Source organism: Sesamum indicum, linkage group LG6 (assembly GCF_000512975.1).
Source record: "Sesamum indicum cultivar Zhongzhi No. 13 linkage group LG6, S_indicum_v1.0, whole genome shotgun sequence".
In the NCBI taxonomy this organism is placed as follows: Eukaryota; Viridiplantae; Streptophyta; class Magnoliopsida; order Lamiales; family Pedaliaceae; genus Sesamum; species Sesamum indicum.
In genome coordinates, this window is record NC_026150.1 from 9,710,190 (window position 1) to 9,734,380 (window position 24,191).

General features: G+C 28.0%; 1 protein-coding gene across 1 annotated transcript; it reads left to right on the forward strand.

Moving 5' to 3' along the window:
* Positions 15,575 to 20,989, forward strand: LOC105164213 (primary amine oxidase). The gene is made up of 5 exons (XM_011082824.2): positions 15,575 to 16,274; positions 18,445 to 19,118; positions 19,210 to 19,323; positions 19,729 to 20,273; positions 20,454 to 20,989. The coding sequence occupies exons 1-5, from the start codon at positions 15,656 to 15,658 to the stop codon at positions 20,662 to 20,664; spliced, it is 2,163 nt and encodes a 720-aa protein (XP_011081126.1). The 5' UTR covers positions 15,575 to 15,655; the 3' UTR covers positions 20,665 to 20,989.

Here is a 24,191-nt window from a genome sequence, read left to right on the forward strand (position 1 = left end):
TAATATAGTAAATTTTTTTATTTGAATATGATATTAACTGTTTTATAAGTAATTTAAATATGATATTAATTTTTTTATTTAAATGATATTAATAAAGTGGTCACCAATTAAATTCGTTAAGTAATAATTATTTTTATTTGAATATAATATTAATTTTCATATCTTATTAAATATAAAATTTATTATTAATAATAATTAATAATACACACGTAATAACAAGGAAAGTCTTACTATAAGTCATCGAGGTCACAATCAATAGTAATAATATTACAATAATCAAACAGCCTTGTTACAATATTCTTGTACCGGATCATTTGGCTTTGTTCGTAAAATCAAGGTCATGTGTCCATTTCAAACCCCTCATATGAGAGGCAGATGATGATGCCGCCACGTGGCCCCACCTTCGTTGTAGATATGGAGCTTCAGTTCTTAAGCCCCTAGTTTTTCTCCTAAACTAGGCATCTTTTAAAAAATAAAATCACGAAACTCATATGAAGCTACAGCAAATAATAAAATACACTGACCATGTTGCATGTTGCATTATTTGGCGTTATCTATTTGAACGAGGTCAAATGTCTATCCCGAGCCCCTCCTTTGGAGGCTAATAATACTGGCACGTGTCCTACATCTATTTCAAATGGTAAATTCCTCTTCTCGGTTAAACGTCTTTACATCACACGCGATATCAAGTATTTAATACTTTATAGATAATGACAAAAGTCGCATTTAATTTACTAATTTTCTTTTGTTGTATTAGATAAGGATACATTAAAAGTAAAAAAAATCAACCATGTAGTTCATTTGGCATATTTAATTTTTTTCTTTAGGAATTTCGTTTTCTCAATTTGATAAATTCCTTAGAAGATTAGTTGAAATAGTTTCATCTAAATTTCTCTTTTAAGAAATTGCTGATAAAAATTTCAACATATTTATATTTTTAGCTCAATTACAAGTCCGCTTATCAGTTGCTTCACTTGTTTGGTACGAGAAACTTCAATTACTTAAAATTATTTGAAATTAGCCGTCTTAATATGTCATTCTTTATCGATACGATAAATTCACAATTTAAAATATATTTTAAATAAGAATAAAATATATAAACAACAAATCATATTTCAAAAAATAAGAAATAAAATAAATAAAAGAAAACCAACTTAAGGTATTATCATTACAACAAAATAATTAATGTAGTGCTGTTAAAATAATTAATATGGAATCACTGGCATTATTATAATTCATTTTTAAAATTATCTAATTTTCTTTTTCAAGAAATTACTGATAAAATTGGATTAAAAAGATTAAATTTTTAATAAACTGATACTAAATTGCTGATATAATGTACTAAATGATATAATGTACCAAGTTTTGTTGAAAAAATAAATAAATTGAATCTCAAGAGTACACAATTTGCGGTTTGATTTTTGGATGTCTTTTAGCTATGATCAAAACATCTGCCATGAATTTGGCCACAAATAATGTTTTCGGTCCCACTTGCAGAAATGAAAAATTAATAGTACATTCAAACTCACAGTATATCGATATTTATTATAAAAATAAATTATATATCCATACTTATCGGACTCATTCACATATTTTTAACTGTGAAATCTTAATTTTACAACTCGAACAAGGCCTCGTCGGCCACATTTAATTTATTGGACTACATTAATACCGATTTTTAACGTATTATCATAAATGTAGAGTAAGTAAATGAGTAGATATCGATTACACAAAATTGTTTGGTACAACTACTAGAATTAAATTTTAACAAATGTCATCAATGAGAAGTGTACAAGAGAGACTCAAGTCAAATTAACTTTATTGTAGATTTTTTCCCTAAAATTTCTTAACAGGGATAATTATATTATTCTCTTATGAGGTTTGGTGCAATTATACGTAAATTTATGTGATTTTAAAAAGTATATTAGTACCTTTATAATTGGCTTTCGTCTAGTAAATATGGGATAAATTGCAATCTACTTATCTATATTATGGAAAATAGGCAAACAACCTCCTTATGAAAAAAATAAAATAATAATTTATCCCACTGTATTTTTTAAAAAATAATAATTTACCCCCTGTGTTTACAGAGGGATATATTGCTATTTATTTTTTATAGAGGGTAATTTGCTATTTATTTATATTGCTATTCACCCAACAAATATGTCCCCCAAGAATCAAAATTTATTAAATTTATTAATGTTAACAAACAAACTGAATGAAAATTGATATTTATCCTCGATCGGCATGTTAAATATTTTTTTTTCCGACTAAACTACTATTATAATGATGAAGATATACCCCCTTACGTGCATTAACATATGAAGAAGTATAAGCGTAATTCGGTTATAAAATAATTTATTTAGCCTACAATAAATCAGTAAAAGTTAATCGGGCGTAAATTTGAATTTTTATCCGGTTTTTTTTTGTTAATATTAGTAAATTCAGTTAATTTTAATTAATATAGGGACCTATCTGATAGACGGAAGCAAGCTTTAAAAGTACTAAATCTAATTTTTTAAACTACAAAAAATATATGTATAATAAATATCAAATTTTAAGAGAGAATAGCATAATTATCCTTTTTATTCCCAAGACTGCTAGGTCCACTAAGACAAATCTAGCCCACGGATCCACTATCCAACTCAACCCGGTCCCTTAAAATCCCTAACCCTAACCCTCACTCTCATTCAGCAAACTCTCTCTCTCTTTTTATCAAAGTCTCCAACTCCAAACTTCAAAATATAGTCAGACAAACAACCCATATCTTTTTCAAATATCATACTGATTCTTATAAGTTTTCTTTAATTATTTATTTATTTATTTATTATTATTATTATTTGTTGTTTTGAGAAGTAAGAAAAAGGAAAAGAAATTAATAATTAGAAGCCCATAATTGCTAAGAGAAAAATAAAAATATAAACAATGACCATTTTGTCTTCTTGTTGGGTAATTTTGGTATTTTTATAATATTATCATAAATTAGTGGGATGTTAGTAAGCATAAGATAAAATCACAACATATTAATCTAATAATTAATTCAACAAAGTAAATATAATATTTTTATATAATTTTATCACTGCATCCCATCACACAAAGTAAATAGGGTTTTGGTGACAAGAATTTTGCCACAATAATAAAGTTCTTGATTTTAGTAGTTACTACTATTTTGTATAAATTGTTATTCGCAAAATTAAGTGATAAAATACGTGTATAAAATTGTCCGTAAATACGATTAACAACATGTCTATAGTGACGATCTGCTAACAACAAATAATTGTTACTGCTATATTGTGTTGTTACTATACATATATTATTTATTACATATAAAAAAGATAACTTTATACGCAGTTATTGTCATTAATAATATATAGTAATAAGATAAAAATTATTATTACTTAATATATTTTCTTAGTGACGATTTTAAAATTGTTATTTAATATTTTTTAATTAATATCACATTTTCTTATAGTGATTTAAATTATATTTTGTTAAACAATAATGACTTACAAATCCCTTCGTTTAATATTCTTAGAACTTGTACTCAAATTCAAGTCCACCAATACAAATGTAATCCAAAGTTTCTTGTATTTAGGGTTCATATGGCTGACCTCTTTTTCTTTCTTCAAGTCTGTTAGGTTGATGGGCCTTCTCAATAAAGCCCATGAGGGATCAAGTAGTACTTTTTTTTTTTTTTATTTGAGTAATGATCAAGTAGTATTATTAGGGAATAATTACACTATCTTTTTTTTTTAGATTTGATGTAATTATATAGTGCCTTTTGATAATTTAAAAAATATATTTATTTGTAAGTTAAAATTCATGAATTTGTTGAAATCAGTAAAAAGAAATCGAATAAAAATCAATATTTACTCTTAATTGATTTATTACTGACTTATCGCAGGTCAAAAAAATCTTTTTTTTAACTAAACTCTCTTTATAAGAGGGAGGATGTAGCTTCTTATATGTATCAATGCATAAAAGATAAGAGTTGGCATAACCACATCACATGTATTAGTGCGTAAAGATATATAAGAATAGTTTAGTCAAAAAATATTTGTTTAATCTAAAACAATTCTGTAAGTTAATTGGATATAAATATGAATTTTCATTCAAATTTTTTTGCTGATGACAATAAATTCTGAATTTTATTAACAGATGAATCTATTTATTAGAGCGAAACAAATATCAGGTATAATTACATAGTCCTCTTTTGAAATTTGATGTAATCACATGTAGACCACTTCTGATTTGATTTAGTTACACAACCTCTAATTTGATGTAATTACACATCAGATGTATAATTTCTCAAACTACATAAAATTTACGTGTAATTGCACCAAATCTCAAAGGAAAAGTGTATAATTATCCCTATTATCAATGGGATTCAAGAAATTCTAAGGAAAAAAAAATGGGATTTTTGAAATAAAAATATTTTTGAACTCCTGTTAACCCCCTCCAGGAGCTAATAAGTTTCTAAAATTTATTTTTGGATCTTATAAATTTATTTTTTTTGAAAAAAATATATCTTCAAAGATATGTTAAACAACTTATAAAGCTCACCCAACACCCTCTTTGAATTTTTATTTGAAATTCTATTAACATATGCACATCGTGTATGTAAAGATTATGAGATCACATATTTTGTATAATAAAGAAAAGGGTAAAATGCACTTTACCTGTGAACTATTGTTGATGTAATATTTACCATTCTAAACTAATAAATATAACACTTACCCCCTACAATTAAAATTTTGGACATATTGCCCTAATATTATATATATATATTTATTTAGTTCAAAGAATTTCTTTTTGTAACAATTTTGTATTTTAAATTTAATTTTCTTAACTGAAAAAAATATCGTTTAATTATAATAAAGTTATAATTAGTGAGCTAAATAGTTCGAACTTTATTATATTTTACAAGCTCAAAGTTACCTAATGAATTAGTACGATAAATACACAAATAATTTTTATGAAAAAGATTTTATTAATTTAATAATAATATTAAGTTACGAACTATTTATTCTTTTAAATCGAAAAAATATGATAAAATATATTTATTTAGTTTTTCAAGAAATATTTAATTTTTGGTTAAGCATATATATATATTTGTCAAATAAAAAATGAAAAAAAATATATGAGAATGAATTTTCAAATTCTATTAATATAAAAATATTTAATAAATTTTATCTGAAATTATCGATTGAAATATAACCTAATAAAATTTAAAATATTAAATTGGATCGTTGAATGTCATGTTCAGACATTGTAAGGCAACGGGTCAGAATTTTCGAGTTCATCTATTATGCATGAATATGAACATGAACATGAACCAAACAAGTAACCGAGCTAGTCATATTTTCTTGCAACTCAGTTCTTTTTTTCTTTCTTTTATTTGATTCGACCAACTATTATTAATTGAAATAATTTAATTATAATTATTTTTATTAAATATCAAAACATAACAAAGATAATTATAATAATAATTCCCTGATCAATAAATAAAATCCTAAATAACATCTACTATTGTGTCACTCGAAGAATTATAACATTTAACTGTGGCTAATTGTCATGGTTAATAACAAATAGCCGTAATAAATAGTTATTGGCCATCGCTATACAACCGTTGTTGGCCGTGATTTTTACAAGGATGGCGCTAAAACATTTACTACGACTCCGTAGCAAATATTTTTTTCGTGGTGGAAAAACTAGTTTTGTACATCAATTTTATGGAGATTGAATTAAGGATTAAATATATTTTACATTCCTAAGCTATGCCAAATATCAACCCCCTCGAACATTTTGGATCAATTTTACCCTTTCGTTTATCTATATAGTAAGTATTCCGCACGGACCATTTATTCTCAAAATTTCTAATTCTAAGCGACTTCATGTGCTCTTTTTTTAAAAATACAAAAAGATAAAATGATATTTTATTTTTTGTATGTACTTATATGAATATTTTAAATAATATAGGAAGATTTTACAATTTATCCATAATTAGTCGTCAAAATAGATTTTATCCGACCTAATTTTGACTCGAAGGAAAAGCGAAAACCTAGTCGAATATACTACACTTATTTATATATTGATCACAATTATTTCAATTGAATATTCCGTATATTGAAGTACATACTTGTTAAATAATGCATTGATATGATATAAATAGATTTTAATGCATATTTTACCAAACATATATATTATTTAATAAATATATATTATATGTATAAAATAAAAATAAGATAGACGGCCCTATAATTAGAACGTACGTAGCATGTATGTGTTATTTTAGAAAAAAAAAAAAAAAAGAAAATCCATTCCAATTGAAAACATTTTCACGGCCTTTGTGTTTGTTCAACTATATATGCTGATTTTTTTTATCAAATCAATTTATTATACTATTTGATATATTAATATATTAAAATTAATAAATATATAAAAAGTTTCAAATAAAAAATACTACTTAAAACAAACAAATACAGAACACAAACTATCGCAAAAGTAGCTAATATCTACATTAATATAATTTTAAGGGTTACTTGCACTTTAACCCCTTTAAAAATATAAAATTTCACTTTTTTTAAAATTTTAAAATTATAGTTACACCTCATTTTAAAATTCATTGTTTACATCTGACCCACTTTTATTAAGATTTGAATGAAAAATGCAGGCATTAGCAAAAAAAAATATATACATAAATTTCAATTTTATTGTTTATTTAACATTCTCGTGTAATAATTTTGTACTTAATTATAAAAAAAATATAACGATGGTAATCTCACTCTATATGTATATTATATTGATCTCTTTATAAGTACAAAAAATGTACATGGGATAAAATAAAAATTTATAAAAATATTTTTTTTGTTAAGATCAGTATTTTTCGTCTAAATTTTAACAAAATGAGGTCATATATAAACAATGAATTTTTTAAGGGGATGTAAATATAATTTAATTTTCTTTTAAAAAAATATAATTTTATATTTTTGGAAAGAGTCTAAATATAATTAACCTTAAAATCCATAATTTCGTAATTATAAAACTTCAATCTTAGTAGTAGAAAGAACCGAAACCCACAGATTGGCTGCCAGATGCTAAATTCGAGGCGGTATCCTGGGAAAGAAATTGATATTTTTGGTAATACCCATTTGCATTTTATTTTATTTTTGTCAAATTCACAGTGTACATATGCAGTGTATTTTATAAATGGATCATTACATTTCACTCTTCTCAATTTTAATAATAATAAAATTGAGAAGAGTCTAACAAATAAGTTCATTCATCAGTAAAAATTCATTGAATGTAGATTTTAGCAAAAGAAATTGTATAAAATTCATATTTACCCCCAACTGATTTATTATTTATTTATTGTAGGTCAAATAAATATTTTTGTAATCAAATTATCCTTATACATCTTCACACATTAATGTATTTGAGAAGGTATATCTTCATTGTTATAAGGGTAATTTAATAAAAAAAAATATTTGATCTACAATAAATCAGTAATAAGCCAATCAAATACAAATATCAATTTTCATCAGCTTTTTTTATTAATACCAAAAAATTCAGCAAATCTTAACTAGACAAAAATAAAACTAATTAAAGTACTCGATAAAATTTTTTAAATTATAAAAAATTTATATATAACTACACGGAACCTTTTTTAAAGAAAAGTGTAATGATTCCTTTTATAAATGTAAAGATTGCAAGTTGGTAAATTGTATGGATTAACAAATAAAAATCTATGACAATAAACATAGGAACTGACACCAAGAAATTATAATATTTTCTATATTTAGACATTCAGACTTTGGTGTACGTATGTGAGATATGGATTGTTGAGTCTGATGACATATGGTTTTTTATTTAAATATTTAACTTTATGAAATGTAAACATAATAAAATAATTAGAGACTGAAAATTTCTTTTTTCGAATTAATGTGAAGGATATAGCGTGTGTTTATTTTGAAATCGTGAATTTTAAATTTTTAATAATATTTTTCTTGAATTTATTTAGATAATTTTAAATTTAAAAAATTTCAAATCCTCCCATTCTCATTATTGAATTATGTTTTGATAAATGCTGGTGTATTTTAATTTTATTTTTCAAATAGAGTCATTTAAAATCTTTTACTCAAATCTAAATCCATCCGTCCAAATACATGCTAAAAAAACCATTCAAAAAAAAAAATAAAGTTAAGATTTATATGTTGCTCAAGTTTCTTGATTCCCTCCATTTATCGTATATAAAACACCGTACATTTTCGTTAAATTTTATAATTTTATTTTGCAAAAAAAAATCCAAAATTTTTATACTGTTCAAGTGCATCGTCTTTACTTGGGGCAAGATAACAGAACCCCATGCACCATAAATGACAGTAATAATTAATAACTAAATATTTATGTTTATTTCATGCATATCATTTGTCTTGTCTTAGGAATTTCCATAACGTCAATAATATATACATTGAGCGCATTTAATTGATAAAGTTGAAGCCTCGTAATTAAAAAATACTTGTAAATGATGCCACTTAATTGGATGCCTACCCAACTGGGTGGCCTGTTGACGTATGATCGACGCCACTTAATTGGGTGCCTACCCAACTGGGTGGCCTGTTGACGTATGCCCACCCAGTTTTAATTTAACATATGGTACCAATTCATCATATTAATATCTTCCTAAGTAATTTATATATCTGTATGATTTTAGAAGCATGCCCTAATAATTATGTTATATTGGTAAAAGAATAAAAAAAATGAAAAGGTATTTCAATCGATCAATGTTATAACAATCAAAATTAATTATTTTATTGGTCAACAATTTGCATCGACTTTAATAAGAAACATTTATATTAGTATCTACTAAGTCTAAAAAGTCACGATCATTAATGTACCATACATATAATGACCTCAATTTTTGAACCCTTACTAAAGCATTAATCATAGCTAAAATTTATGATTACTATTTTACTCACGCCTACGGATATCATGACTTTATGGTCGTGTTCGGTTTGTGGCCACGACCTGTATGCCACATCACTGAACTTTTAGCCTTAGTGGGTGTGTGGCTAAATTTATTTAAAAGATTTTGTATATTTAAGTATTTTGCAACATATTATATTGATTATATTTAGATCCCTCTAAAATGTGAAATTATACTTTTATCTAAAAAGACTTTAAAATTATACTTACACTTCATTTAAAAGATTTTCGTTTACACTTGACCCTATTTCATTAGAATTTTGAGAAAAAAATATTGACGTCAGTAAAAAAATTATATAAATTTTTAATTTTACCCCTTATTTAATATTCTCATGTAATACTTTTTATACTTATAAGAGAATAAATGTAATATATATGAAGTCAAAAGGATGTGTGTCTCACGTGATTCATTTAAATTGGAGCTTTTGTTTTGATTGATTCATTTTTGCCAACATGATAAAACTTATGTCACGTACAATAGTATAACACTTAAATTAAAAATAGTTATAGTATAATTAAAATTTAATAAATTAAAAATAATTTATGTCACGTACAATAATTTAAAAAAAGTCAATAACACTTAATATTTAATTAATCAAATTAATTTTACAGTACATATATATCTATATTCTTATTTTGGTGTTTATGCGGTATATTTTATTGATATTTATACAGTATAAGTTGAAAAGCAAATTATGCTATTCATCTAACTAAAAAAAGAAAAAAAATTTAACTAACTGTCACATAATTTATAAATTTTGTAAGATATAATTTAATTATAATTAAATTAAATTTATGCACAGCACGAGGTGCACGTTAGTATGTATATATTTACAAACAACAAAATTGTACTGAAAAAAGAAAAGAAAATGGCAAGAATCACTTTGATTATTTTATAATTCACATATTCAATCAATTTGGTCAACCCTTATAACTAATTTCTATCACATCAAAAATACATATACCTATATTCAACATTCTCACACCAATATACCTATATTTGGAAACAACTAATCCAGACATATTCCCAATTTTCGCACAAAAACTAATAAAGCATTTATACACAAATCCAATTATTGGAAACTGAAATAAAAATAAAAACGCAACCAAAACGGACACTTAGAGTTCATTTCACCAGAGCTTATATGAGTTGGGTAGATCCATGCACCCATCCCACTTGAAAGAACCTCAGATAGTGATGGCAATGGAACGGATAAGATCCGACCCGAACCCGCCTTGCCTAATTCCCCCCCGCCACGTACTGCATTCTCGCTTTCACATTTGAATCCAAAAGATGAAAGCCAAATAATTGAATTGTTATTTTAATAAACAATTATTAATTAGAGTTTAATAATTTAAATTTATTATTTAATTAGACATAAATATATTTATGATTCAACTGATATTTTATTTGTTTAATAAATAATATCAATTTAGATTTAAATACCTTAATATAGTTTTTAATCTAAAATGAATTGTATAAGACAAAGAATATGTTCATCTGAGTCATTAATTTTCTCATCAAGTAATATTATTTTACGATCTGCAATGAATTATATAATACAAAGAATACATTCAACTAAAATTTTATCTTTTTAGTAAATAATATTAGTTTAGATTTAAATATCTCAACATAACTCAATATAAATTAATTGTATACGATACAACATACATCCATCTACATTATTAATTTTCTCGTCAAATAATTTTTTATTTTTTGTATCTCTTATATAAGATATATGAAAAAAAATGTTCAAGAAAAAACATATAATATTATAATATTTTTATAATAATGAAACATATATTAATAAATATAATAATATATAATATTTTTTTCAAGAATACACTCCCTCTTTTATTCTTTCGAATTCCATACTTCATTTATTAATATAATTACTAATTAAAAAATTTCTTAAGTGTCAAATATATATATATATATATATATTTATTTTAATTTTATTAAGAATTTTCATATATACACGATTCAGGTGGGGAATCACGTGGTATGCTCCTTGTCGGAAGGGGTTTGGTCCATCTAAATTTTGAGCTCTATTTGTCAACTTGGCCGCCACACAAAATTACTCATTTTTCACTCCACAAATACACATGATTTGTAGGAGCTATCTGTGTGTGTAATTTAAATTTTGTTAATTTTAAATATCTATAAATATAATTTTATTGATAAAAAAAATTTAAAGGGATAGTCGCGTTGTACAAGAATATGTTTTTAATGTATTTTAGGCGATGTATATTTTGTCAATCGGAGGTAAGTATTTTATACCTGCACACTTAATAAATAATATGGATATTACTCGATCAGATTTAAATTGCGATGCACTACAATAAAAATAATATTGAAAAATACGAGCAACCCTCTTGTGATATTAAAAATGAGTCAATTACCATTTTATAAAAAGAAATTATAATTTATCTCCCTATTTTTTTTTAAAATACAACAATTTATGCCTATGTGTTTTTTGAAATGCAGCAATTTACATCCTTAGACAATGAGATAAATCGTTTTATTTTAAACAGATGGGTAAATTGATATATTTTTTTGTCATAGGAGATAATTTGTTCATTTATAATATTATAAGAGGATAACTTGCATTAAGCCCTAAAAATAATATTAGTGTAAAAAAATTGAATATTAGATTTATTTTTACCATTAAAGAATGTATTAGATGCCAACAATTTTGATCTAATTATCATAGAACAGTAAGAATTACATAAAAAAATTGTAATAGTAGTCGATTATTGATGTGACTAAACGTGCTTTCTGGCTTGTGTCACTATAAAAAATATAATATTTAAATATAATTAAATATCATGATTAATAATAAATAATTATAATTGATAAAAAATATGCAACGATTATTAATCGTGATTTTTACGAAAGTGACTAAAATATTTGTTATGGCTATAAGTTATGCCAAATATTTTTAGCATAGCTTGAGCTGTAGAGAATAATTTTTTTATAGTGGAAAAACTTTTTGCGTGGATTTTATTTAACCATAGTTAATAATAGTATCGTATGTTTTTTCATAACCGTTAATATTGTAGCCCATAGTAAATTTTTTCTAGTATGTGTTGATTACCACATGTTTAAACTTTAAATTTTTGTTATAAAAACCCTAACCAACGCAAACACATTTCTTTCTGACGAGTAAGTGTGAAATTACCCCTGTTTTTCTATTTTTATGATAAAAAAAAAAAGAAAAAATCAATGTTCCACCAAGGGTTGAGATGAAATCTTACGAATATTAGTGTACGATTTTGTGATGTATATTTATACTATTATAAAAAGAAAAGACCATCTATACTCACAAACGATGATTAATAACATTATTATATTAATTTTTTGTGAAATAAAAAATACCTTCAAATAATAAAATAACTACTTGTTTAAGACTATTATATACAAACAAAAAAAAATATTTTAAAATATTATTTATTATATGTATACAAAAACCACGTGTCAGAACGACGGCTTATTTAATATAATACTCCAATGATGGAAAAGATGAACAAGTGCTTTAAAATAATTATTAATTTATTATTATTATTCTTCGGGACGCCCACAGTTTGATTAATACTGTTGTGACTACTTCCAAGTTCCAACTCCGGAAAGGGCGAAACGCACGTGGTTTCTTGTCGCTAAGAGGTAGTTGAGATTAAGTACTCTTATTCCTTGAAATTAAAATAATAAAAATGAATCAATCACGAGCAGTGTCTTAATTAGTGGTAATCCATTATGTACTTAAATATTTTTATATAAGATAGAAAATATTTTATATTATTATTAATTATATGAGAAAGAAAGTACCTTTCAATGATTGGTTGGATCACTAATCATCAGGATCAGACAAAAACGATACTAAATATAAAATTTTTACCATAGTTAACCAATATTCAGATTATTCTTTTATCATAGTTTTTTAGGTGTAGCAAATTTTGACCTTACTTGCAGAAACAACGGCTCATAATCATCGCACAAGGATTGTTAATTATTATTCGTCACGATTTTTTACTTTTTAACCATAGTGAAAATTATATTTCTTCCAGTGGACTTATTTTTAATTTTAATTTTATTTTTTACTTGACTTTAATTATTCTTCTAACTATTTTTTTTTGTAGTTGTTAAAATATTGGAGATGGGTTCTTCCATTGTTCTCTGAATTTTCATTGCTTCCGCTCCATAGAAAATTTAAATGATAAAGTCGAAGAGAGAAGCAAAAATGATGGTTTTAAAGTTTGTTGTAATTTTATTTTTTTAATTCAGGTAATAAATTGTGTGTGAAAATATCAAATTGTATGTATTATGGTACATCAACAAAATTTTTATTTCAGTAGTAATTTTTACTGTATTTGCATCACAAATGTACTTTATTTCATTTGGGTTTAATTATGGTCATGATATCATATCTTAATATAATTGCAAAATAAAAGCTTAAATGCATAAATTTAATGTATGTGTTTTGAAAACTCAACTAAAAACTTTTTGATGTTTTAAATACTTGACTTGCTGTCGCCTATATCTGCATTGTTTTGGGCGACGCCGATCGCTCAGAACAACACAATCTGGGTGGCGGCGGCTGCCGTCGCCCATGTTTTTTTTATATAATTTAAAATTTTTAAATTTAAAAATGACTAAATTTAAATACTTATAATAGTAATTTAAATATTATTTATTGCAAATAAAAATAATTTTTTTTAAATATATTTAACTAAATAATAGTTTAAATTTAGTTAATATATATAATTTTTATGATTAATTAACATTTATATTCTTAAGATACTTAAATTTGAAAAATGAATTTATTATATTAGTTTTTGTAGTTGGATTTTAATTTAATATTTCAATTTAAATTATAAAACTTCAAAAATCTATATGCTCTTTTTTTTTCATATTTTAAAGAATTATTTATTTTGTATAGATAAAAATGTACAAAAAAATATCATTGAAAATAAGTCAAAGATGCCTAAGTCAAATATATAAACACTATGACGGCATTTTAGTCCAAGACGTCCAAAATTGAGGTTAAAAGCAACTAAAAACACTTCAGAACGTAGATGTCGTGCGTTTAATACACATTCTGTTAATTACTAACGAAATGAATATTTTTTTACTAAATTTTATAAAATACAAAAAGGTCTTACATTTACTTTCAAAATATTAAAAATTTTAAGCTATTTCAACAAAGCACGTGAGATTAAACGAATAGTACAAGTGAAGGTTGAGTGTGATTCTAATCTTAATTGTGAAGTAAATGCTTATAGGAGAATGTTTGATCATATGAAGAACCTCTAAAACACAATACTAGCAAAAAATGGATTGATTGCAATAGGCTTTCTTTAAAAATAACAATATGTAAAATCATCCTATTGAAGAGAAAAACAATACACGATGCGATCGGGGAACTTTTTTTTTTTTTAAAAAAAAGAAGAGTCAGGTGAATCCTGATTCCTGACGTGGGAAACAATAAACTTTTTTCTTGAAAATTTTAAGGATCCTGTTACTTTTCTCTTTATTTAGAGGGATTTTGTTTAGGTAAAATTATATCTTCAGTTCCATAAGATAGAGGATTAACACTTTTAGTTCTTTGTTTAACGCAAATTTTTAAATGGTTTTAAATATAGAAAAATTAGACACATTTAGTCTTATGCTTTACGAGATTTTCAAAATGATATCAAAATTGCAAAAAATTGATACATTCAGTCCCATAAATCCCATAAAACAGAGGGCTACATATGTCGAGTTTTCTCAATTTTTAGATTATTTTTTAAAATCCTGTAAAATAAAGGATAAAACGTGCCGAGTTTTTTCAATTTTAAGACCATCTTAAAATTTTTATAAAATAAAGAAATAAATATATTGAACTTCCTAATTATGGGAATAAAAATATAATTTTACCGATATTTTTATTTAATAATACTTTTATAAGGAATAAGATGCAATTAACCGAGAGAAAAACCTATTGAGGAAGTAGAAGTAACATGCCGACAAATAACTGATGATGATCCAAAATCATATACATTAAGAACAAGAAAAATGTAACTATTGTGATATTGTAAATGAGTAAATTATTTTTTTAACTCCCTATATCTTTTAAAATATAACAACTTATCCTCCTGTGTTTTTTTTTTTTTTTGTAGAAAAATAATTTATTTATTTGCAATATTAATACGGGCTAAATTGCATTAAACTCTATTAAGAATTATGTTTAATTCATGTATGAGATATCAGTTCCCAAATCAATTCTACTTTTATTTTTAAAGATAAAAAATAAAATAAATTGGCTATGAATTAATTGGCTACTTTTATTTTTTTAAATAGTAAACAAAAAATTATAATTAAAAATAAATTTTAAGACAACCCTTATAATTTATCCAAAATAAAAAACACAAACTCTTGTTTTGACCATGTAATGGTGAATCATGAGCTCCACCACACCACCCCACCCCCTACTCTCCACCCCACCTACCTCCCATGTCTGCTCTACTTTTCTTCCTTAGACAGTTCTATAAAATATTGCAACCAAACACCACCCACACCCTTTTCACCTACTCAATCACCACTCCATCTTCTATCTATATCTCTCTATATATACACACACACACTCACTGTCCCACCAAGAACACACATAGTAAACACACGCAGTGGGCGAAAATGGAAGGGAAGAACTTCCTTCGCTGTCTCTTCTTCATCTGCAGCGTAGTCTTACTCCTGCTCTTCACAGCCTTCAACTTAACTTCCCCACCCTCCGACAAGTCGGAGCTGCTCGAGTGCGCCACCAACTCCGCCTGGTGCACAGCCAAGAACCGCATCCTCCGCCACCCCAACCCCGCCCCGCTCCGCCACGACCACACGGCGGACGTCCCCCACCACCCCCTCGACCCGCTCACCATCCAGGAGATGAACAAAGTGCAAAAGGTCATCAAATCCTTCTTCGGGAAATCGGTCTACTCCGTCCATTCACTTGTCCTGGAGGACCCCGAGAAGCAAGTGGTGCTCAAGTGGCAGAAGGGGGATCCCCTCCCGCCACGGAAGGCGTCCGTCATCGCACGCGCCTCCGCGAAGAACTACTTGCTGACGGTGGACGTGGAGAGCGGGGAGGTGGTGGAGCACGACACCAGCCACATTTCCGGGTTCCCTCTGGTGACCCTGGAAGATATGCAGAACGTGATATTCGCGCCGCTGTCCAACGCCCATTTCAACCGCACGATCTTGGAGAGAGGAGTTGATCTGAACGATGTCGCCTGCTTGCCTTTCTCCCCCGGATGGTTCGGTAAGAACTTACCTCCCTTATGTAATTTTAAATTTTACTTGGACTGATAATTAAATTATTGTATTTAAAAAATACAAATTTAATAAAATAGAAAATACAATATAATTAAAATGAGAAATTAATTCTAAATTATATATTTATAGTTTAGTAAATGATCGTTTAATTTTTTTTTTTTTAAAATAGTTGATAGTGCTCGATTAAATAAAATGGCCGCGACAGTATAAATTAATAATTTATTGATGTTTATTTTATTAAATAAAATATAGAATATGATCTAATTATACATAATTTATTGATGTTTATTTTATTAAATAAAATATAGAATATGATCTAATTATACTGTCGCGTCTTGAATGCTGCATAAATCATCATGTTTATTCAGCTTTCGATTATTAACAGACTGTCATTTTTATAATAATTCATGAATAAGGGTGGATTGATATGACCTAATATAGATTTATATTAATATTTTTAAGAAAAAATAATATTGATAAATTTAATTTTGGTGAATGAATATTGAAATGATGAGGTTGCCTTTATTTATGTAGTCAAATATGACTTTTCGGCCACATAAAAGGTTGCCCCTTTTTGTCTTAGAATGAATGAATGAATGATGAATGGGATGGAGTGGAGTGGAGATAATATTTTATTTTTGTGAAATTGCATTGATATGTCAAAAGACATAAATTCTTCTTAAATTATAAATATTCCATATAAAGTTATAGTTGTAATAATAATCAGGGCTAATTCTATTTTGTCATTTCAATTACGATCGTTTTTACACGATGGTATTTGAATTTTTTTTTTTGCCAACTTGCTATATAAATTTTACGGAATTTTGAACATTGTTACTTATAACTTTTTTTAACAAAGTCTTTTGTAAAAAAAATATTACACTTAAAGGGCGATGTGATGTGATATTTTTTATATACATAGTATGTGATATTTTTTATACTAGAAAAATCAATAAAAACACGGTCATATATTGCAAAGTTGAGACGGTAAGTTGACACAAAAAAATAATCGGATGATGAAGTGTAAAAACGAGCATAGTTTAAATGGCGAAAAATGTAATTTTTCCCAATAATTATACCCCATAAATACAAAATTTACACAAACATCCATTGAAAATATTACACTAACACCCCTTAAAGGTGTAGCTGTAATTTTGTAAAACATTGCATTAAAACCCCCTCAAGAGATATAGGGATCGTTTTTGTAATTTAACTTAACTCTGGGGTTGTTAATCTAATTTACCCTTGACTTTTGTACAGCTTAACATGATTGTTGGTGTTTTCTTGGGATTGGGATTGTGTGGATGTGTTGCTCTGGAGACTGGAGCCCTCATTAAGTCACTGTCAATAGCAAGTGGATTTCACCAATTTGCTATTAAATTCAACAAAAAGTCAATCTGGAATACTGTACTTGCTTTTATTAAGATTATTTTTTAATTTAAGTTTTAAGGGCTAATCGTACTTGGTTCTGTTAAAATATTTTTTAAGATTTTGATTTAAAGGGTTGATGGTATTTGATATAGATAAGATTATTTTTTAATTTAATTTTAAAAATTAATTATGTTTAATTTGAGTAAGAATTTTTTAATTTTAATTTTAAGGGCTAATCATATTTGGACTTTTTTCAGTTTATTTTTAAGGGCTAATGTTGGTAGTTGGAGATCATAGTACATTGAGTTTAAATTAGTGTCTTATTTAGCAACTATAGACATCAAGACCTTGTTTATGATAGCAAATATAGTATAGTCTAACGGTAGAAAAAAATTACTGTTGACTACGATTATTGGCAATGGATTGAAGTTGTGGTAAATAATTATTATTAATTATGTTTGAATAAAAAGTGATGCAAACTTTTAATTTATTCACTATAAAATTATTTTTGTCATTATTATGAATCATGGCTTTTAACCATTATAAATGTATTAATTTCACTAAATCACGATCATCTTTATGTGGTTATAGTCAATGACTTTTTATTACGGCTATTAAATTTTGATTAAATGTTATATTTTTTGTAGCGCAAGAAGTAGGCTATTGATTATAATTTATTGGGTTGATTAATCAGTTGTCTTTGGATGCAAGATATGTTTGAAAAGTGCATGAATTTTTATTTATCTTGCACTCATGTCTCTTCTTCTACTTTGATTTGATCTCAGGCAAGGCTGAGGATGGAAGAAGACTGGTTAAACTAGAATGCTTCACCATGAAGGACACTGCAAACTTCTACATGAGGCCTATTGAGGGCATCATTGTGATCACAGACTTGGACACTAGTGAAGTTATTGAAATCATAGACAAAGGGAAACACATTCCGATACCCAAGGCCGCTGGCACTGACTACCGGTTGTCGGCCGAGAACGGCGGGGTCATCAAGCTCCCCAACCCTATCTCCATGGAGCAGCCCAACGGCCCCAACTTTGTCGTAGAAGACGAGCATTTGGTGAAGTGGGCTAACTGGGAGTTCCACTTGAAGCCTGACCCGAGAGCCGGAGTCATGATCTCTCGTGCTAGGGTTCGTGACCCGGAGACCGGAGATTTGAGGAATGTGATGTATCAGGGGTTCTCGTCGGAGCTGTTTGTCCCCTACATGGACCCTGAGGAAGCTTGGTACTTCAAGACTTACATGGATGCTGGCGAGTACGGGTTTGGACTCCAGGCCCTCTCCCTTGACCCGCTCAATGATTGCCCGAGAAATGCCAAGTTTATGGATGCAATTTTTGCAGCTTCCGATGGCACACCGTATGTTAGATCAAACATGGTCTGCATTTTTGAGCGGTATGCGGGTGATGCTGCTTGGAGACACACCGAGAGCCCGATTACGGGGAAATTGGTAAACACCAACTTCTATAACTATTGCGTTTAAGTTTATACCTGTTTGTTACCTATATGTACTAACTAGAAAGTTCATTTGTTCTCAACAGATTCTAGAGGCGAGGCCGAAGGTTTCGTTGGTCGTGAGAATGGTCGCATCGCTCGCGAACTATGACTATATTGTGGATTGGGAGTTTCATGCTGATGGATTGATCCATGTTAAGGTTAGGACATTCTAATCTTTGCATTGCTGTTGTCTTTGTTTGTTAATAATAGAAAAAGCCATGAATAGGTTCTTCAGTCATGAGTCATGATCCTTGGACATTTCGCCAAGGCCCACACATAATTTTCATGGGATAAGTATCATAACTTTCCATTGTTAGAATAAGGGTGCAGACAATGTTGTCACACTCATCAATAATTGTTGTTTGTCTAGCTTGTAGCAACTAGTCTTTCTGTAAGAATAGGTGAGTTATATTTACCTTAGGACAGTATTTCGTCTGCCCATATCCGATGAATGATATCTTACTTTAACTACCTTAAACTAGCATGCAGCATCAACATGTACAGGTATTTGAATACTTTAGTTGACGATCGTTTAACGTACTAATGTAATAATCGTTCCCCAGGTCTCACTTACGGGCATAGTGATCGTCAAGGGCACGTCTTATGTCAACATGAACCAGGTGAAAGAAAACGAAGATATCTATGGAACCCTCTTGGCGGACAACATCATTGGAGTCGTCCATGATCACTACATCAACTTCTACCTCGACATGGACATCGATGGCTTGGACAATTCCTTTGTAAATGTTCATCTCCAAAGGGAATACACCCATGGAACGTCGCCTAGAAAGAGCTATATGAAAGTCAACAAGACCGTTGCAAAGACGGAGAAAGAGGCCCAAATCAAGTTGAAGTTGTATGACCCATCTGAATTCCACGTGATCAATCCGAACAAGAAGACCAAAGTGGGCAACCCAGTCGGGTACAAGGTGGTTCCTGCTGGCACGGCTGCTAGCTTGCTTGACCCTGAGGATCCTCCGCAGAAGAGGAGTGCATTCACCAACAACCAAATTTGGGTAACACGTTACAACAAGTCGGAGAAGTGGTCCGGAGGGTTGTTTGCCTACCAGAGCCATGGCGAGGACACTATTCAAGTATGGTCTGACAGGTAAATGGTCTCAACCAACTGCATCTATTACAAGAAAATGGGTTATTTTATACATTGTAATGAATACGACTTAAAAATTATGGTAAATCAATATTATTAATCATGGTTATATAAAAACTTATTTATTACGATCAAGAATAAAGAAGCGTTTTTGTTGAACTCATTGCGATGTTTATGCAGGGATCGGCCGATTGAGAACAAGGACATTGTTTTATGGTACACATTGGGGTTCCATCACGTTCCATGCCAGGAGGACTTCCCAATCATGCCCACCGTGTCATCGGGCTTCGACCTCAAGCCGGTTAATTTCTTTGAGAGAAACCCTGTGCTGAGAATTGCACCTTATGTCGAAAACGAACTACCTGTTTGCAAAGCTGCTGCTTCAGCTTAAGTAAATATTGTTCCGGTCCTCAGGCCTGGGGCATGGGGAAGATGAAGAAATATACTTGGTTTACACGATTAAGCGAGTCGCTATATGTACCGGTGGTGGTTTGGCTCGGACAAGGCCTAATACTTGACATTTGGGGGTGAGGATGAGGAGTGTAGTTGATTTTCTATCTTCATGTGTGGATGTCTGAGCATGGCATTTGTAATTTTTGAGAAGTTCCAACATTTACAATGTCGTAATTTTTTGACTGGGGAAAGGAAGTGGTTCACTAATTTCCACGACAAAGTTGTCTTTGAATCACTTACCACTCTGTGGAATCTTGCACTGACTGTGAGTTCTATACTGAATTTGCAACTGATATAATCTAACTCTAATCAATACTCTCAAGAACAATACATCTGATTTTCTAAATTTACAAAGGAGCAAGAGTACTTTCACTGGTGATGGCAACGTGATCGAGTTTGGGACGGGTTTGTCAAAACTTGAAACTCAACCTGGCAGGAAACTCTTGGGCTGGTGAATCCAGTTTAATATTTTTAAAATATTAAGAAATATATATTTTTTAAAATTTTATAAATATAAAACAATGATACGGGTTTGCCAAATAACATAATTCAGTTAGTTTCATATTAATTTGAATACTTAACTTTGTTGTCTATATCAACTGTGTAGTTAAATAGTTTGGTTTTTCGATAAAATAGGAACATATTGATAAGGCTCCAATGAATTATTTGTAGAATAATATAACGGATTTAATGATGAAAATAAATAATACATGAAGCACAGTTGTGTTTATTTGCGTGAAATTTCGAACAGGTTACCTTATAGTTCTTCCACGGGAAAATGGATCAGTGCACTTGAGTATTGTTGGTTTTCTTGTTTAAACAAAGAATACCCCACCAGCGCGAGAATTTTTTTACCCGATTCAAATCTGATTTAATTAAATTAATCGCAAAAGTATAATGTAATTACGATGTAATTGATCATCTGAATTGTATATTAATTACAAGATAAATGTATTATATTAATAATATAATTAATTTAAATTTGACAAAGTGAAATGCGATGAAACAGCCACACATTGAGATGTGTGTGGTGAGAGAAAGAGTGATGGCATTTGCGGCATTGTGCAGATTGTTTACGGTAGAGCTATCTTTAAAAAAGGAAAAAACTGGTGGAACGATTGGACAAGCTTACTCCAGAGGTCGGAAAAGCCTATGTAGCCCTATTACACACTATCATGGGCTGGTGGGATATCCACTTGGCCCTATATCTAGGCTGTATTTACAAATTGAATATTCGATTAAATGGGTGAAAGATTAATTTCAATTAAATGAATGATAAAAACATTTGGGATTAATTATTAACCGCTTACTTGTATAATTTTGCCTCCAATAACTCGATAGTAATAAGTTAACCGGGAGTAAATATATATTTTTGTTTAATTTTTTTATTATACAGTAATGCGGTAAATTTTGACTAACGAAAGGACTTCTTTATTAGACAGAAACAAATATAAAAGGTGTTAGATGTAAATTTTTAGATTACAAAACATCTATATATATTTTTATCAAATCTCAAAAGAGCAGAGGGTAATTATTCCTTTTCCTGATTTTAAAGGGAGAATTGCAAAATCACTCCCCTGCTCAAAATTTTGGTGTTAAAAATATATGCAAAAAATTTTCTATATTTTTTAAATGTTGCACACGCTGATCTTTTGTCGATTGTCCTTAATGATGTCAATTTTTTTAGTGATTTGCCCGTTTTGCTTGTTTTAGTAGCCATTGATCTTTTCTAATTAAAAAAATAAATGGTTTAAATTTTAAGTAATTTGTAAAATATATTTTTGCATTTATATTGTACACTTAATTATATATATATATATACACACAATTGTACATATATACATAGTCATAATAAAATAAAAGATAATATATATATATATATATATATATATATAAATACATTTTATTATGACTATGTATATATGTACAATTGTGTGTATATATATATATATAATTAAGTGTACAATATAAATGCAAAAATATATTTTACAAATTACTTAAAATTTAAACCATTTATTTTTTTAATTAGAAAAGATCAATGGCTACTAAAACAAGCAAAACGGGCAAATCTATAATAACTAATTTAATTAAATATCTTTTATGCCTAAATATAGTATATTACAAAAATAAATTTTAGTTATTGTAATTCATATATATAATATAATTGAAAAATATCTTCAACACAAAAATTAAATTAAGTAATACTGTTTTTAAAATAAAATCATGTATTTTAATTTTAAAAGCTTATAAATACTATTTAATAATCTTAAAATTTTGATACTTTCATATGTAAAATATGTATATTAATTTAATTTGATGTAATAATATTTTATACATATGGATATTGATGAATAATATTTTTTAAGTATTTATCACACATTTTCTCAATAAAGTATGAAAAATATAAAGATTTAACTAAAAACAATATAAATAGGGGGCAATTTTATCTATTAAAAGAGGATAAGGCCTGAAAATGCATCAAAAAGTTATTCCATTCTCATGTTCAACGCGTGTAAACAATTTTTCACTTTTTTTCGTGAAGAGAGTTTTTTTGACGAGATATATAAATTTAAGAGATTTTTTTTAATTATTTAATTAACACATATAAATATTTAGCAATTTTTCTAAAACACATGAAAGTAATATACAAATTTCCTAATTTGAAATGAGAGGAAACTCGATCCCGACAAAACCTGCCCTGCACCCATAGCTTGCGATTCCTGATATTTATGGTTAATGTTAGAATTGGGCAAGCTTAGTTGAGGTTTTGAGAGGAGGAATATGTTGAAGGACGAGTCATTTAAACACTTTGCCGGGTGTTTATTGGCCCCAAATTTTGTAGTGCCCCCACGTGACATGGCTGCCTCACCATTTTGTCTATACATGTCACTTAGGAATTATTTATTTGGGATAATTATTCTTTTTTTTTTGCGAGATTTAATATAATTATGGGTTGATTTTTTGTAATTCGAATAAGTCATTTTGTTAATTAAATTTGACTGAATTTATTGATATAATTAAAAAACTTGAATGAAAATCGATATTTACCATCGATTGACTTACTGCTGACCTTTTGCAGGTCAAATAAATCTTGTGTAATTGAACTACTTTTATAACAGTGAAAATATACCACATAAAAAATATTAACGCGTGAAGATATATAAATGTAATTTTGATAAAAAAAAAATATTTCTATTCGAAATATAAGTTTGGCATACTCAATCGCAGGCCAAACAAATATGGGTTAAAAGTTGTGATAAATAAATATTATCATGATTAGATAAAATTTATACAAAAACTTAACTAAAATATTTTTTGTAATGATAAATATTTTAGCCATATTCGCAAAACTTATATAACAATCGCTGCGTGACCCTGGTCAATAATTATTTAGTTTTAACTATAGCAGTTAGTCATAATTAATTGTTATATTTCTTCTAACGTAAGGTTGTATCTATTCTATTT

Coding starts and splice junctions, on each gene's coding strand:
- LOC105164213 (XM_011082824.2), top strand. CDS start 15,656: ATGGAAGGGAAGAACTTCCTTCGCTGTCTCTTCTTCATCTGCAGCGTA. Junction 19,324..19,728: donor ATGGATTGATCCATGTTAAG/GTTAGGACATTC, acceptor ATCGTTCCCCAG/GTCTCACTTACGGGCATAGT. Junction 20,274..20,453: donor ATTCAAGTATGGTCTGACAG/GTAAATGGTCTC, acceptor ATGTTTATGCAG/GGATCGGCCGATTGAGAACA.